General features: G+C 36.6%; 1 protein-coding gene across 5 annotated transcripts in view; it reads right to left on the bottom strand.

The window, feature by feature from the left end:
• Positions 1-18,320, bottom strand: part of EML4 (EMAP like 4) — a 147,375-nt gene that overhangs the window by 18,828 nt on the left and 110,227 nt on the right. For all 5 annotated transcript variants that reach the window (XM_015621767.2, XM_015621766.2, XM_033513319.1 and 2 more), the window contains 11 exons: positions 17,597-17,720; positions 12,586-12,735; positions 11,067-11,136; positions 9,700-9,810; positions 7,293-7,388; positions 4,950-5,084; positions 4,591-4,726; positions 2,677-2,828; positions 1,034-1,159; positions 783-914; positions 76-143 (listed from right to left, as the gene is read on the bottom strand). In XM_015621767.2, coding sequence (XP_015477253.1) covers positions 76-143; positions 783-914; positions 1,034-1,159; positions 2,677-2,828; positions 4,591-4,726; positions 4,950-5,084; positions 7,293-7,388; positions 9,700-9,810; positions 11,067-11,136; positions 12,586-12,735; positions 17,597-17,720 — 1,300 coding nt within the window. The remainder of the gene's footprint in view (positions 1-75; positions 144-782; positions 915-1,033; positions 1,160-2,676; positions 2,829-4,590; positions 4,727-4,949; positions 5,085-7,292; positions 7,389-9,699; positions 9,811-11,066; positions 11,137-12,585; positions 12,736-17,596; positions 17,721-18,320) is intronic.

Raw genomic sequence — 18,320 nt, 5'->3', positions numbered from 1 at the left:
CAATTATAAGGTGCACTGTATTAAAGTGTCTCCTTTACATTTTCTGTCATCACAGCTCAGCTGGGAGGCGTTTACCTGCCCGAGTGTGTTCCTATGGCGACCACAGCTCCGCTGGGATGGAAATCCGCACAGTGCCCGGGCTCCTGCAGGAGAGGCACAGACACATTACTGCCCCAGCCACACCCTGAAGGCCAAACAGCTCTCCTTATACTAAAACTATCAGTATTTTAGTATTAACTACTAAAAGTCTCAGCTGAGCTGACACGGGAAAAACCAATCACTTAGCAGCACGCTAATCCTCAGACAGCTCTTCTCACAGTGTAGCAGCGACATGCACTGTGAGACCACCTTGTGAGTAAAAGACCTACATTTCTGTGAAAAAAATAATTTTTCTTGGACATTAGCAAAGAACTAGCCAAACTATTAATTGAATGACAGTAAGGAAAGGACATCTAAAGCCAAATCTTCACAACTGTATGATGACCTCTTCAGATTGTTTGAAGAACAGGGAAAAAAAACCACTTGTAACACAAATAATGGACTAAGATTTATTCATGTTGGCTTGTCAAAATGACATCAAGCAATGGTAACCAGATTACATCTTACCAATGCCTGATGAGCCTTGTTAAATCCTTGTTAAATTTACCAAAGCTTCAAGATAGCTGTTTTAAAAGCATAACTGTAGGATTTTTGTTTGCAATCAGGTGGGACAAGAGTGTTCCAGAAATTGAATGCTTTTTCCCATTTTCTGGTTTTATATTTAAATTAAAGGGTTGACATACATCTAGCAGCCTGGTCCATTCCAGTGTGTGGTCCACAGAGTTCCACATACAAACTTGCCTATCTTGGGCACATGTTAAAAATAAGTCTTTGAAAGGATGAGATGCCAGTCCCCAGAGTTCATCTGTATGTCCCTAGAAAGAAACCACATGTAATTTAACAACTAAAAAAATTAAGATTCTCAAAATAACACACCAGCAGAGAAAATCTTTACATTTTTGGGTTATAGTTTAAAAAAACAAGTTATGCTCACCTGTACCTCCACTACAAAACCATCATTAAACGTTCCCCTCAAAACAAAGTTTCGTGAAGTACCCACTAAAAATTGACCAGCTTTTCCTTCTGCTACTGCTCTGATTGTTCCATACTGGTCAGGAACCTGCAAAAAGAAACATCTGTCAAATCACATGAGGCATCTTGCTAGGTGCCTCATTTTGGAGGCCACAAATAGAGCACAGTGACAGAATCAGAACTGGAGTTCTCCCTGTAAAAAGGAACAATCCAATTATTATAACCTTGATCAGGGCTTGACCTGAAACCTTTCTCATCTATTTGTTCAGCACAGGCATACAAGATCTTATTTCAAGCCAATCACTCATTTTAATAACTTCAGTAGAAAGAAAATTACAAATTAAATTACACTGCTTTTAAGCGTCAAATTCACTAAACAAATGCACTCCACAGCCCTACAACTCATCTTATAAGGAAAGGAGTAATACACTGTTACTATTTACTTTCCAAAACACGCTTTGAAAACCAAGAAAAATCTCGCTGCACACAGTAAATGCTTCCTGATTTTCTTATTGTTTCCTGATTAGCCCAAAGTAAATGTTCATATGCCTTATGTTAGCAATGATTCTGAATTTTAATTACTTTGTTTATTGCAGGCTTGAATCCTAATATACTGCTTTATTTTACAGTGCACAATTGTTTGGTTTCTAAATTATTTTATTTGAGAAAGCACACTGATATTAAGTGATAACATATGATAGAAAAATCAATCTGTCAGGATTCTGGTAACATAAAAATCAGCTTTAACATGACATTACTAACAAAAGGAAAATGGAGACACTGGTATGAATAGAGTGTTTTATTTGAGCCTAAGAATTGTATATGATAGTGGCTACATTCTCTGCCATGTTTTCTAAATGTCAGTGTTAGATTCAAGGCAGTAAAAAATTCTAGACTGAACTTACTTAAGTGTTAAGAAAAAATGCTGCTATGAATGGAAAATAGGTAAGTGGAGTATACCAATGTTTAAAGAACTGTTTAGGAAGAACATATTATTTCAAGTTAAGGGAAAAGCCCAAGTTTTTAAAATCCAAAATACATTACCTTTTCCAGTTCATCCCCAGTGACCTACCACTGCCATATTGCAAATCACAAAGAACAGACATAGTCACTGAACACTCAATTTAGGATAAATTTAAAAGAAGCTCCTCATCATAGCTTATTAATCATTAATTATTACAGAATTTCAAAATGTATTTTACCACTTATGTCAAACACTCTACACTAAAACCCTGAAATGCTGGTGACTTGTCTTTCCCCAGAGAGGCAAATTTATAAAAACACAGGCAGTACTAAAGAATAGCCTCAAACATCCTCTCAAACAGGATGAATTAAAAAACCCAAACAACTATGAAAAGGTTTTCAAGAAAGAAAACCCTTAAATTTTCTGTTTAATTTAAACATAGGAGAACTGAAGCCTCATATAGGCTCATTTATAGGCTAAAATTTAAACACTTTTGTAATAAAACATTGTAATCCAATTGAAAAACAGCAACTAGAAGGTATTCTTTCATCCTAACTTCCCCGACTGAGGGTGGGGAAGGCCCTGTCTTGCTAGCCAATACCTTGTTGAAGGCAATTTCCTTGCCTCTCTTAATTTCTTACCTCAATTTCCCTTTCAGGATTCAAATCATGATCCCACAGGATGATCTTTCGGTCTTTCCCACCTCCAGTTAGCAGCATTCCATTCCTCATTTGACAGAGTGTGAACACACTGCCATCATGAGCTTTGATTTGTCTGCTTATCTGATATACTCCTATATGCACAAAAAAGAAAATAAAAACGAACACTAGTCATTTTTTCACCTAGGGTTTATGAGAAGTTTTGCCTTTAGGCAGAAGGATAAAGGAAGTGTATAATAATTACATTTGGATTGTCAGGTTTTTAGTATTGCAAACACAAGGTGGTAGTGTTTTCTTACAGGATAAAAAGATAAAACAAAGGGCCTGTCTTTTTGAAGAAAAACTTCTTTGCAACTGATTGTCATACAACATGTGAAGGCAAAATCAACAATTGGTAAAATGCTTTCTTTTTCTCTGCTTTCCAAAGGAACACAGTTTTTCCAGATGCAAGAGAAACTGTCTTTTAGAGTAAAAAAAAATATTTAGCAAGTCATTATTAGAAAAGAAATAAAGATACTTTATTAAAAGAAACTAACAGTCTTGTTGTCTATAGTTTTTTGGGGATAAAAGGCCAATTATTTATAGCAAAATTTCCAGGATGCATGAACCTAATATCTAATGCTGGATGCTGCCACACATAAAAATAGTACAACCAGCATTTGGCATCTATCGAGACAGCAGTCTAGCCAAAGGAAAATACTTGGAAGAATGAAGGAGATGAGAATATTAAACAACAAGGGTAGTAAAAGAAGCCTTTTGCATCATCATTGGGTCTTCATATCAAAAGAACTGATGTTGGAAACTAATTAAAAAAACCTAAACAAAACAAGATTCTGGTGCTGCATATTTTTAAATAGCAATCAGAAAAAGTGAAACATCACCCAGCTATGAGCTTGACTCTGCCTATGGCTCAAATCAGTTTAAATCAGTGTGCCCTCATACTGTAAAAGAGAGTATGAGATCAAGTCCTGTGACCAATCTAATGTGATAAGCCAACTAAGCCAATGTAAATAAATATTCTATTTGGTAACTTTTAGGATTATACTGAAAAAAGGTTAATTTTGTGCAAGAAATTAAAAATTAAATATCATATAATATGTTGAATTACTTTTCCATTGCAGTTAACTTGAAAGATGAGAAAAAGATTTACCTACAAAATCAGACTTACTGTTAAAAATGTACTTTTTACATGAATGTTTTCCTGGCATACCAATTTAAACCAGAGCGTTTGAAATAGCTGCCAAGCAAAATGAATTATCATTGAATTTATGAGGGCTCAACTGTGCCAGGTCTGCATATGTTGGGTAACAAATAATTTTCCTTTCTTTTTCACAAAAGCTTTGCTCTAAAGAGTTAGTTCAATTTCAAATTTCAAATTTATTTTTTTAAAAAGTATATCAAGACTTGAGGGTCTGCTAAACCAGAAATAGTTATTCACACAACTGCTACAACTAAGTGTTGTAATTGTACTTCACATACAAGTCCTGTTAATATCAGCTCCACCACTTAATGGTATCCCTCTGAGATTAAGCATGATGCAACATAAGGCTTAAGAGACAAAGGCAGCTTGAAGAATCCCCAAACTGATCCCACAGCCTTTTTCAAATCACCAGATCAAAGGAAAACTGATTATCCACATTTTTTAAAAATGAAAAACATTTAGATAAAGTAGTTTTCATTCATTTCACACACAGTTCTGTTAATTATACAGAAATTCCAGACTGCTCTCAAGTCAGCAAAGTCATAGGACTTGCAGGATTTTCGTAGCACCTGTTACTGATAGGAAGTGAATGCTCTGAGTCAGGCCTGTTTCTCTATTCCTTGCCTAATGCCATCCTTTACATTTGTCTTCTACAGATTATGTAAAATCTGTGATTAACTCCCAACATAACCTACCTTTAGCTCCTTTTCCTGGAGTAGCTTCTACAGTAGTTTTGCCCCATATAAGTATTATCCCACCTGAGTCTCCAGTGAGTACATCACCATTTCCCAAGAAAGCCAAACACTGAACAAATTTAGGTTTCTCATATTTCTGAAACAAAATAAGCAAGAGAAAGGGATAATTCCTTGTACTTGTTACATAAATAGAATAATGCATCCACACTCTCGCACTCTGCATACACATAAGCAGAATTTAACCTTTTTTTTGTATGATTACCTCTCTGATCAGACAGTACATGGTAACAACGAAGCAAATGTACAGAAAACGTGATTTCCATTGATTTAAAACTGTCCTGGTATCAACATATCATTACCCCAAATATCCCTTGCTTCCTTGATAATGAATTGCCGCTCCAGGTCCAGAAAAATATATGGGATTTGCCACATGTTATTATGGTATTTGCATCAGTGGGATGGAATTCTACAGCAAGAACGACTTCATTTGTAGTCTGAAATAATAACAGAAATAATATTATTTCATATATATTCAGATAGGACATTAATGACCAGAAAAACACGTAAACCCCAAGTTTTAGAACAGAGATATGTAAGAAATACTTTCAAGCTATCTAGTTTAAGTGTTCTGTGCTAAGTCAGATGTCTGAATGATTGCATATATAATTCTATATATATTGATTTTTCACATACATAAGAGATCATTATTGAACTTCAGTACAGAATTTAGGGTTTTACATTCCCTTTTTAAACACAAAGGCTTCTGATCTCTTGAATAGCTTCTGCCAAGGAAAGTGAATAATGTATAAAAGACACTTTTTTGGATTGAAAACCCTGCTTAGTTTTTGTACAGATTGGTTTGCTATTCTGGATAACAAAGCTGTGACAGAGGCAAGTAAGACAACAAAAATATTGTAGGATTATATCCATCATTCTCTTTCTGAAATTCTGTAAAAAAAATTTTGGGGTTCTTTGTTTTCTATTCCTCCTCACAAAGAAGAAAAAGAGAAGCCTGCTTAACTCAAAATTCTGAAACTTAGGGTCTCACCTTTGTATTTTTACTGGCTGCATGTAATTTTACTGAATTACCAACATCTTACAAGTCTTTCATCCTTTACCAATAGATTTTAAAAACACAACAAACTGACTGGTCATTTACTTAACTTCTAATGTATATTCAACCAAACTGTCTTTGAAGACAAATCTCCTGCAGGCAGTGACTACAAAACTAGAAAGTAAACTCATTTACTTGTACAGGATTTCAAAACAGGCTGTCCAGAGAGGCTGTGGAGTCCCCTTCTCTGGAGATACTGAAGACCTGCCTGGGCATGATTCTGTGTGACCTGTTCTAGGTGAACCTGCTTTGGCTTGGGGGTTGGACAGATTATCTCCACAGGTGCCTTCCAACCCCAGCTGTTCTGTGACTTATACATAAGAGTACTGATAAATCACATCTTTGGGAGAAACTTCTCCTACTTCACCACTTTTGGCTTACTTTAAAAAAACAATCTCCTTAAATTTCCTTTTTGTTTTGTTTTTGTTCATGGCCATATACATTGAATTATGTTTCTCACACAGTTTTCGCATGAGCAAAACTGCTATGTCAAAAAAAATAAATTGGAATTTAAGGACTGAAAACCTTAATGGAGTTCAGCTAAGAAACAACTTTTGTTTTGCATCCCAGCTCAAGGGATGCAACTCTGCTCACAGTGTCTCCTGTGGAAGGTGCTTAAGATACTGCAAGACCAAAAGTCCTAGACGTGAATAAGTTCTGAAGGGCAAACTGTCCCTGCCAAATAATTTTTAGCCAATTCTGAAACACCAAGGAACTCCCCTGAGTGCAAAAACAGTCAAAATATAATGTCAGTGAACGGGAAACACAAGGCATATGCCAAATAGTTTCACATAAAATATAAAAAAGGAAATAAAAATGCTGTCATAGAATTAAATTAAAACTTGTAGAATACAGTTAGCATTAGTCAAGATAATCTAGAAAAAGGGGGTCAAACCAACCTGATTTTGTTATCTGAAATGGCAAATTTGTAATGATCTAGACATATATGGTTGTAAAGCATGATTTATAAAAACATAAAAATACTCAGTTCCACATGCAGGTAAATATTTGCTTGCTTGATATTGGATAACACGAAGGATTGGGTGTTCCCAGTGAAAACAGCTTTACAAGAGCACTGAGTGCAACACCTCTGAACACATTTCATTGGTCTGAAGTTTGGGAAAGTTTGAAAAGAAACAGAAAAGCTGGCAAGGCTGCAATCCACGAAAGTACTTAGGACTTCAAAAGAGAAGAGACACATACTGCAAATAAAAAACTGGAATTTGATTCAGAAAAAAATACAATAAGGAAAGTCTAAAGTATTTTACTTTTTTAAACAACTACAGATTGAATCATCAGTTTAGTTTCTTAAAGTTTCCAGGATTTATTTTTTTTCAATTAAGAAACCACTAAACAATTGCTTTATTTACATTGGCTTTTAAGGATGAGTAAAATGTAATTACAAACTCTTCAGTATTCAAACCTCTTGCAGTAAACAAGTTAAGAATACATTTCTGTGGAACCCTTAGACAAGCCAGCAGTATAACACAGTTGCAGTTTTCAAGTACCATCAAAAGTGTGTCTCCAAAACCTGTAATTATGGGAATAAAACCACTTGTATTTCAGAATACTCATGTGTAAAAATTACCTTTATCTCTGCTATTTTTGATTTCCTCTGCCAATCCCACACTGTAAGCATATGCTCGTTAGAGTCATCAATTACACACAAATGAGTACCAGAATCCTAAAGGAAAAAGAAAAAAAAAAAAAAGGACTGACAAAGTATTATCATACCCAATTTAGAAACAGAGCAGGGCAGAGGTATTTTTAAAAATCCACAAAGGTACATAAATGAACCAAGTCCTTTTAAAGTAATGACAACCACAATATATATATGCAGAATTTTCTTTTTTTCTTTTATAAATATAGACATTTTTGTATAATCTCATAAAAAATGATCATGCTTCAAATAACACTCTAGGAAAGCTTTAAAGCTATTTTATCAAGTCTTTACTCTGGTTTTGTTTGTTTTTACGCTGGGTTTTTTGTTTGTGGGTTCTTATAAGTATTTTGTTTTTCCTCAGGTCTCAGAGGACAGACAGACAGCTCCACTTGTGTTTTTTTCCTAAATGCCACTATCACATACACACAATTACATTATCAGATTCTGTAAGCATGTCTCATTTTTTCCTTATGGGTCATAAAGTACCAGCAGTTTCATCAGGTAGTTGGTAAAACTGCAGCAAAGGTAAAACTTTCTGAATAAAACAACGCTTACAGGGGAGGTAGAGCAGAACCTACAGTATTAAATAACTGAAACCACTTATTTTGAGCAACTTTACAACAAAATGGTAAATATATGGCTACATGTAATTAAAGGAATAGAGAAAAATATCTTAAAACAAAACCATATTTATTCCCAGCAATAACTTGCACAAACCAGTTGTTTCAAGGACATTTGTAGAAAGATTTAGAGGAGACTTCAATTATCTTAAAGTTGATTCTTGCACTTCATTCTCTAACAAATTATGAAAATAGAAGTGGCTAAAGTTATTATTCCCAAGCACTATTCTGAGCAGTAATATGCAAATATACATTTGAATGATTAGGTGGGAAGAAACCCTGAAGACAGCATTGGTGATGTACGCAGCTCTTGTGGGGGTTAATAAATTCTGTCGTGAAAATAATCCTAGATATTGCACACAAATTGTTTCAGTCTAGTAAGCAACCATGTGAGACTCTAATAAGGTATCAAATGAAGTTGCAGCTGAAAAACAGAACCAATAAAAGCTAAAATCTAGTCCTCAAAAATTCCCCAGGTTTTGGTTGTTTTGTTTTTTTTTAAATGATGGAATGCATTCATATTCACACTGAAAAAGATCTCTATCCGAGTATCTAAGTTTTAGTGGTTTGTTGGAGTGACAGGAATGCTGGTACTCCTTTCACATTATTTACTGAAACACAAAACGTACAATGCTAAGAAATTTCTTTCAATTGCTTTTTTTCTTTCAATTGCTAAGTGAAACAGCAGCAAGAGTGCAAGAATTTCTTTTCAACAGGTCACCCAGAGACACTGTTGAGTTTCCATTCTTGGAGATTGCCAGAAGCCAGCTGGACCAGAGCCTGAGCAGCCTGCTCTGACAGAACCTGCTGCAAGCAGGACAGTGGATAAGGTGATCTCCAGAAATACCTTCCCACCTCAGCTGACCTGTAAATCTCTTCCTCTATTAGCAAAATACTGCAGACATTGTTTTCCTACATTTTCTGGTTTTTTACATATTTTAATTCTTCTTGATGGAATGCAAGAATCCAGCCTGGGCTCTCAGGAGGTCTGATATGTCTCAGCTTTTTGGCAAAAGTGCAGTGGCAGCTTAAAGATTAAAATATGGCCATATTTTAGAAAAAAATAAAAACCCAATTCATTTCCAAATTTGAAATGAGATCTTTCTGAATGCCAAGTAGTGGATCTCCATGCACTACCAATTTTTCTGATAAATTCTATGGGCCCAGTAACAAAGACCGCTATTTTTTTCCTGTGTAAAAGAGGTCAAAAATGAACAAGCTATTCCTCAGGAAAAAATAGTACAAGATAATATGAGGGTTTTGGGTTTTTTTTCATTTCCTGTTGGTGGATTGAAACCTACTCCAGCTGTGAAAGCAAAAAAGTTAACCCTTCTATCAGAACTCATTAAATTTTGTCTTCACAAGCCTAACTAACAAATTGTAACAAATTTTAACATCAAAGTAAAAAGAACCAAGGTCCTCACAAACAAAACAAAACCACCAAACCAATGTGGACTTCAATTTCTCGTTAGGGCTTTTCTTGTGTATTTATTTACTGTGCTGGTTTGTTACTGCAATTTCACATGTGCCATTTCCTGTTTTTCCCGCTAGTTTGCTGCTTTTATAAAGTATACAGAAACTTACTGGCACTTTTAATACCAAAAGAGATCAGCCAGACAACCACATGCAAAAAATCTCCATAGATTTCCTTCCCATTTCCATGGGACTGGCCACGTTCTGTGGAACACCCCGAGGAACCGCGCCCATCTTACCGCTTTGGAAAAATCCAAGCAGCCCACTCCGCGCTCAAAGGTGCCGAGGCCGATGACCTGCAGCGTCGCCAGGCTCACCGAGTCCCACACTCTAACATGGGGCTGCAGGGGCTGCGTGGGAAAGCAACGGGACAAACGGGTCACCAGCAGGGAAAGCACCGCGGGCTGGGGCCGAGCTTTGTTAAGCAGCTGCTGCCTGAATTACAAACTGCAGAGCAAAATGCAGGATGACCTGTGCGGGTGGTGCTGCTGGGTACTATCCTCAAAGTCAAAAGGGGAGAGTCAAGGCAATGTGGATCCTTATGTCTGGGCTACCAACACCGCGGCGCTGCCATCGAGGCAGGAAAGTGGCATTTGGTAGTTGTGAAAATACGTTAACCAATTCAAGGAATCGAACAAATAATGGAAAAGTCATCTTGCATTTCAGACCCCAGACTAGCGATATTATGCAACAACTAAAAATAATGATCAAATCTGGGATTATATATATAAATTAGGAAAAAAAGTAAAGAAACAAACCCTGGTGCACTGAGTCTCTTAACCATCACCAATCACTCAATGAAAATGTCTGTGGTTTTATTTCATACAACTACTATTCCAAACTAGCTTAGAAACAATCACAAATTAACTTGGCCTAAGGACAGCATTCACCATTGAAAATGACAAATCTTTTTACTGATGGAAAGATAAACCAACCAGCTCTAACAAGAATCAGAATATGCTCAGTGGAAATCATGTATACAAGCCCCCCCACATAAATTTCTTACAACATATAAAAAATCAGGTTGAACACTGAAAAAGAGATATATTTAACATCCTTCTACACTTTATAGCATCTTTTTTCCCCCCCTCTGTTTATAACTTCTTGAAAATAGTCCAATTATTCAAATTCTGACAGAATTATGCCAAAAGGTGGAGAGCAGCATTTAAATATACTTGCTCAGAAATGAGCAACTTTCTAGGAAAGCTTGGTATACCTTCCATGAATTCTCAAAGTTGGTTTCCTCTTCCACGAAGCCTTAAGACTATACTGACCCACAGAATTGGAGATTTGCTCTCCCTTGGGAGAGGACATATTGAAAGTAATATAACATAAATTATGTGGCGTTACAAATCAATTACAAGCTTCATGTTTGCTTGCAGATAAAGGACTTTATAAGCCTCTGCTCTTTTTAATATATGGTTGTGTGCTTCATTTTACTGTCTTTTGCTAGAGATACAGGCTGTTACCTGAGAAAATCAAAATATCTCAGTAAATGCTGTGCATAATGTAAACTGCAGACAGAAGGTGATGATTAAAAAACCCCAATCCACTTCGTCCTGATTTTCAAAACAAGTTACTACTGCTCAACAGCTCTATTACTTACCCTTCCATCTTTATCCACTCCAGCTAACTGTCCTGTTGCAATTCTAATTTTGTCTGGATGAACTGCAAGACTAAGACAGACAGAAATATGACTTGCTTTTGCTGTCATAGGTCTTCAAAACTGAGAGGTGTTTTGTAAATTTTTTATTTGTATCTCAACAAAAGCCCATGAAGACACTTATGATCCTAAATCCCACTTTTAAGGAGACAGCTTGAATGCTTATCATCAGATATTTCATTCCACAATGTATTAATTGTTTGCTGACACACAACCAGGAGTGCCAGAAGAGCCACCTCCACATGTGCTCTGACACATCTCAGGTTTGCACTACACTGGAAGTCTAATGTAACAAAATCTACATTGTCTTGTAATGAACCTCCTACACATAGTTATGCACCATATTTATAAGCACTAAGGTGTATTTTATGCCTAAACTTAGAGGTGTCACGAACCCAGTGAAAAACAGGCAGAAAGGTTGGCTGAGGGTTTGCCTGTGCACCCAGGAGTCAGAGATTACCACCACTTGAAATAAGTTACTGATGTAATTGTACTACCGAAGTGCAATGCGCTACTAGTGGAAGTAAAACTCTGCCCTTGCTTATCACATTTTGTTATGAAGCTGATGTGGAAAAACAGATTTTATACTTCCTCTCAGTCTGGGATTTTTTGATCTATATTCTTAATGGCTTTCTCTGTAAAACTGCAATGGTGAAGAAAGCCATTGAAGAAATAAAGGGGGCCAGAGCAAACCTGAAGAGATCATAAAGACGGACATCAAAAAAATTTACAATTCAGTGCAATTTTCTGAATGAGAGCAAAGAACACAAACTGGTAACATTCCTTCCACAGGAAGCAATTACACAGACAAGAGAAAAAAGCTTTAGATGTCAAATTTTCTCCAGTCAGGTACTGCATAGTAGATGGTTTATGTTCATTACATTTTGTGCACTACTCTTCAGACTAGCATAGCAAATTCTGCCTTTGCACCCACATTGGCTTCAATTGGACATTGGCTTCAATTTTTCTTCTATACTTTTCTTTTTTGCTAACATCTTTCTGATTTTTCTGATTCTCTTTATACTTGGACAGGGCATCTTTTACAAAACAAGAGTATGATTGTTCAGGTTTGATTGACTTGGTTTTCTAGTTCTCTTTAAGACTGCACTTTTGCCATACTGTCTGTAAACAACTGATTTAGAGTCAGGCTAACAACAATTTTTAATTTCTGGGACAAATATTTGGAATAGTTTATGCAATGATCCTTTCTTTAACCTGGCACTCTCAGATTGTACATGTACCCCTTGTTTTACATTTAAACCAGACATCCTAAGCTAGCATGGACTGCTCTGACACAATTTGTTTGTGCTGTGTTTACTACAGTGAAATCTACTGGGATTGATTAAACAGGAAATAGCTACAACTATGATGACATTAATTAGTTTGTACACACAGCAGGAGAGGAAAAGAAATATTTCTGCATTATTACCCACACACTTACATGCAAATTTTGTATACTAACCATTTAACACAGTCTGTGTGACCCAAGTAGTGCCGCTGGGTTCTCTCCTCATAGTTAAACAGTACCACCACTGAGGCTATGAAATACACAATTTCTCCGGTAGGAAGGAGGTAAACATTGGCTCGACAGTCTCTTCCACGATACCCATATCTATATTTTTATTTAGTTAAGGTTTTCATAATCACTGAATACCAGGAAAAAAAACAAATTATTTTTTTTTTCCTCTTTTTTCTAAAGGATTCCTGCAGAGCTCTCATGTCAGCAAATGCTCTTCAAGTTTTTCCCTCTGGAACTACAGCATGATTTCAGTAACACAGTTTAAAAATAAAACCAAAAAAAAACCCCAAAAAACTGGACTTCAGGAACTCAAATCCCTCAAGAAATGATGATAACTGATGTTAAAAATAAAATATGGTAGAGGAAAGCAAACACAGTATTGCAGTTTCGTAAGAATTTTCATGTGAAATTTCATTAGGTAACAGGAGGACTCTCTATTCTAATTGAACATTTTTTACAACAGCAGAGCTGTGTATCAGCAGGCTAGAAAGCAGTGTTGCTTTCATTTGGCCTTCTAAAACAATTCCTAATGCCCTACAGGGAAAGGCAAGCTTCTGCACAGCAGCTGCCAAGTTCAGGAAAGATTTCTTTAGCCTGGTTTAAGAGTATTTTTTAAACAAAGCAAACTTAAAAGAGATTTACACAATGAAAAATACTCTATCCAAATCTACCCAAAATATATAAAAGGCATGTTTTCTGTAGGAATATGCACAGCACCTAATGACATTCAGAAGTTTTACACACTGTGAACTAGCCTTGGTTGGCACTGGTCAAACGTTATTACAACTCGTTATTTCTTTGGAACAGGTGCAGTTTTCTTCCTCTAGACTATTAATGTGGCTGCCTGCCTAAATTTTAGTTCCTTGGGTCACCAGGAACAATTAACATAATAACTCAGACTTTAACATCTAGATATATAGCCCCAAAAATATTATTTTCCTGTTATGTCGTGCACTTTAGAGAGCTTTCCACTTCACTGCTAACTCATACACCTGCAACAGCAAAAAAAAAGATGGCAAACACATTAAGCAACTTCTACTAAAGGATTCCAGCTTCAGGTCCTGGCTAATAAGGTATACAAAAGGAAGTGAAAGGCCCATGTGGAGAAAGCTGAGTGGATGAAGGTGGCCCTTTCTCATAAATGAAGGCAGGTGCAGTAGCTCAAATTTGGGAGTGTCTAAACTGGTATTCCCTAATCTGATAGTCTGAGCTCTATTCTCCATGAAAAAGGGCCACCTTTTTACCAAAAATGCTCCACTACACTTCCCCGCTACCCTTCCTCTTCTGCAGTGCCACCAGACCAGAGGAACACATGCAAAATTAAACACATGCTGTAACTAAACAGTAGTTCAAAGAGGGACACTGCATTCAGTTGTCAATTAAACCTCTCTGGAGTGTGGAAAACAAAACAGATTTATATCTTGCTGTCTTCCGTTTAGTAGGGAAGAACACAATGGCTCCCCTGAAGCAGAGATTATTCACTGGCTTGCTAAGCAAACGATACCGAGAGAAATGCTGATATAACACAATGCTGAGGGCAGGAAAAAAAGGATGCCTCTGTTTCTCATCCATTACTATTTACTCCCCCACTCGGTTTTCCTCTTTCTTCTTTTAAGCACTGACAGAACTAAAAGAAACCCCAGAATGGCCTTTTATAAAAAATAACAAACAACAAACCAAATAGCTCAACTTTCAAAAGCAATGAGCTATAAACCAATGACAATATTTTTTCTAACCTGAAGCATTAAGAATGCTATTTTAAATACCTTCTCAGAAGAAAGAAGCAGGTTTTGCTCATCTGCTGTACACAATAGGGAATGTATTGATAAGGATTTAAGGAATGTATTAATAAGGATTTACTAAGATTGACATCTTTGAACATTCATCCTAGAAAAGTATTAATGATTTGCACAAACATGAGTTTCCACAGCAGAAGACTTCCATGCTTAGCCAAGCTAGAGCTAAATACTCTGGCACCCACCACTGAGCTCTGACATTCATGAAACTGCAAGAAAAAAAAACAACAACAAAAACATTTTCTCAGTACTGCCTTTCTTTTACCCCTCCTATAAAACAGAGTAGCGAAGAGTGGCTACATTTTCTAGAAGCACATTTTTTACAAGCATGTAAATGAACCACCTGTTTTGTGGGACATTTTTTTTTTGCTTTCTTCATTCTCCATCCCAAACTATCCTGAGTGAAAAAAAGGATTGTTGCTCCACAGTATTTCTTTCCTGCTCCACACATGCAGAACAAAGCAGCACATACAGTGCAACACAATTAATGCAGTAAAATTAATGCAATAATTGACTGCGTCACTTCAGAAAAAGGGTTGACAACTTTGATGCTTGATTTCCACTGAATTTCAGTGTTTATCTTTCAGTGAAATTGATGATTAAATTGGGGAAATGGAGAGATAGTTGCCTTGATACTGTGATTATTTCTCACCAATTAAGAGGACTGTTTTGTCACAACATTTGATATGTCTAAAAGCTTTGAGTTTTGGGGGTTTTTTGCTTGTTTGTTTAACTGGCTAAAAATAGCTACTGCCTTCATGAAAAGTGATCTACCGTACACCAGAATTCAGCAGTATATTTACCACTGTCTTCAATTATTCTTAGAAAGAAGAGCACTACTGCTAAAAATAATCTCATAAAATGGAGTCTAAAAAACCCTCCTGAAACTGAGCTACTATACACTGGGAGAAAAAAATCCACAAAGTCACTGCAAAAAGCTACATTGACTGTGAGCTCTGAAGCTATTAAATAAGCCAATATTACTATTACTAGAAATGCCAGATATGCTTTAACCAGTTTTGAAGTGCAGTAGCAAAGATTGCACTACAAAGCTGGGATACTCAAACTATATTATTTAATTTAAATGACATCACTCAGGAACCAGACACAGTCAAGAGCTCAGACTCCCCCATGAGCTGCTTTATCTTGCCAAGCAGCTTAGGCATTTCTTCAAATGACTATAATCTTCAAGACAGACAAAAGCTAAGTTTCCCTCTTTGAATCTACAGTACAGGGTATCAGCAGTTGAATAAACCTACAGGAAACATCTAAAAAGGAGACCTCCCCACCCCCCTAACCAAGCAATAAACCAAGAAAATCCACTCCAATAATCTGCCTGTTGTTTCCTTGCAGTTGGTCATAGCTGACCAGCATTTTCCAAAAGAATAATAACAAAGGAAAACCCAATTATAAAAAAAAAAAAAAAATCATCCAAAAGGCAGGAGAATTAAAAGAATTCAAAACGAATCCTATAAAATGGAACTATTCAACATGCAGTTGAGCTTTCAGGTGCAAAACACTGACATTAGCAAAATACTCAGTGAATAATTGTCCCCATGCTTTTTTAAGAAGGTGTACAGGGTTCAGTCTCCCATCATATTTGCAAGATTTGCTGTCTTGCAGATTTGTTCCCCCTGTTAACCGTAAGAATAAAGCACAAGGTCTGCTGCTGCTGCATTCTCCAAACTGAAGAGCAATTTTGTTCAAATTCATCACAGAGATCAATATTTAGTCCTCATAAATTTTACTGCCTTTTCATCATTTTCTTCACCTTTGCATCCAAAAGATACCCCCACACTCATAAATCTACTGGTCTGATTTGGGATGACATTTCCTTAAACAGATTCCAAAACATATGGACAGCCTCTTTCGACTAGATTTATTTCATTTTAATTAGACCTCAGAAGCCAACTGGTTTAACCTGAACATAAGGTTCTTGGACATTAAATGTGTCCACACTGGGATTTGCACCTACTTAACTGAGGGTGTGATTTCATGATCAGTTTTCATCAGTCCAAACTGCTCTCTGATGCTGGAAAAGTCAAGCTGATGCTCCTCCTGTATGCCAGTTCCAGTCCTTGCATATTTGTGAGGAAAATCAAACTAATGTATGGGTCCTGCTTGAAAATTAACTTCACAAAAAGAGATTACATTTCAGCCAGATCACTGACTGACCCAATTCACTCCACAGTCATGAATGCCAGCATCAGCAACCGAGAGCTGTGATGGTAGTAAAATTGGGTACCACAGTTTTACAAAGCATGAAAAAGAGCTCTGTTTTCCTTCCAGTCAGACTTTCATCTGAAACTTTCCTCCTGACATATGACAGTGTATCATCAACATTCCTAAAAAATCTTCCTTCTTTCTTTCTGCAACATCAGAGCATCGAAATTCAATTATTAAAACAACTCAAGTGCTGCCTAGATATGTTATTTTACCGAAGTACTAAGAAACTTACTTACACAATCACAGCTTACTGGAAAAATCTTCCAGAGATGAGGGAGTGACGGGAAGACACAAACGTCTGCAAAGGCACATTTCTTAATGAACTTAATGTCTGATCTAGAGAACTTGGAGAATTGTCATCAGCCACACACCTACTCAGTTCTTCAAATGACAAATTTAGTGCACTTATTACAAACCAGTTTCCAAGAAATTAACTGCTTCACTTTGGAGCTGAAATACAGAAGCAGTGCAAAGGATGGCTGCTTCTCCAATCATCAGTAAGTAGGAAAGGACAACAAACTCAACATCTTCCATAGTTCTAAACTTCCTAAAAAGGATCAGAGATTAAAAACTAAGTATTCCTGAAGCAAAGCCTACATTAATATAGTAGAAGGCAGAGGGGGACATTTTTCAAACTCTGTAACTCTTCAAAGATGCTTTCTTTTGCATTAAATATAAATCAGTTAATAAATTAGAATTAACACCAACAGCAAAACAAGGAAAAAGTATTTCCGTACCTATGTTGTCTGCTATTTAAAGTTGTACCATACAGGAGTTAAGAACCATTTCCATTGTTATATTAATTTGAACCTTTTCCCTCACCTTTTAGTTTTTACCTCTTAAAAGTGAACAGACAAGACTGGATTCTAAAAGGGAAAAATGCAAGACAAGACAAAAAGGGAACAGTGAGTAGTTATTGATATTAAGGATACACCCACTCCAGTTTTAACTTTTCAGGAGGCAGCTCTGTCCTAATATCATCATAGTTTTCTACATCAGAAGGAATGAACATTGTGATTGGTCGGCCTCGCATGAACATCTTGATATATTCTCCCTCTGTTGAAACAAAAAGGCACATCAATCATGTGGCAAGTTTACACAAGAAGAAAGACAAAAGAAACCAGTAATAAGCACAGAGATGCAAATCACACTGGTTATATAACAATTATTTTTGAAATGTGAGTTTGGTAAAGGCTCAGATTTTATTTTTTTTTTTAAATGGAACATTAAACACACACAGAACAAGCATTAGTTGAATTTGTGATAGAACAGACTGAGCATATAAATTTTAGACATGCAAGTTATAAAGGCAAAATCCAAATGCAAATCTGAAACTGAATAAATAATTAGTCAAAGAATTACAGGATGGCGTATTTCAGTTTGAAAAGGACCTGAGGAGGTGTCTAAGTCCAACCTCTGCCTGGCTATGAGGCCAGACTAGGCTCCCCAGGCTTTTGCCTATCCAGATTTGAAAAACTCCAAGAATGGAGATGACACATCCTCTCCTGGCACCTCTCAGGACCCTGGGGGCCTTTCCCAGTGAGCTTGCTTCATGCAGACCCTCTGTCCCCTGACTGCATTCCTGCCAGAGACTCTTCTTTCCCATAGGTGCAGGACTTTATATTTGTCTCTGCTTAATTCTGTGAGGTTCCTGCA

The sequence above is a fragment of the Parus major genome, chromosome 3 (genome assembly GCF_001522545.3).
Source record: "Parus major isolate Abel chromosome 3, Parus_major1.1, whole genome shotgun sequence".
Lineage (NCBI taxonomy): Eukaryota > Metazoa > Chordata > Aves > Passeriformes > Paridae > Parus > Parus major.
Note: the sequence above shows the minus strand (reverse complement) of the source record. Positions and strands in the feature narration are given on the sequence as shown.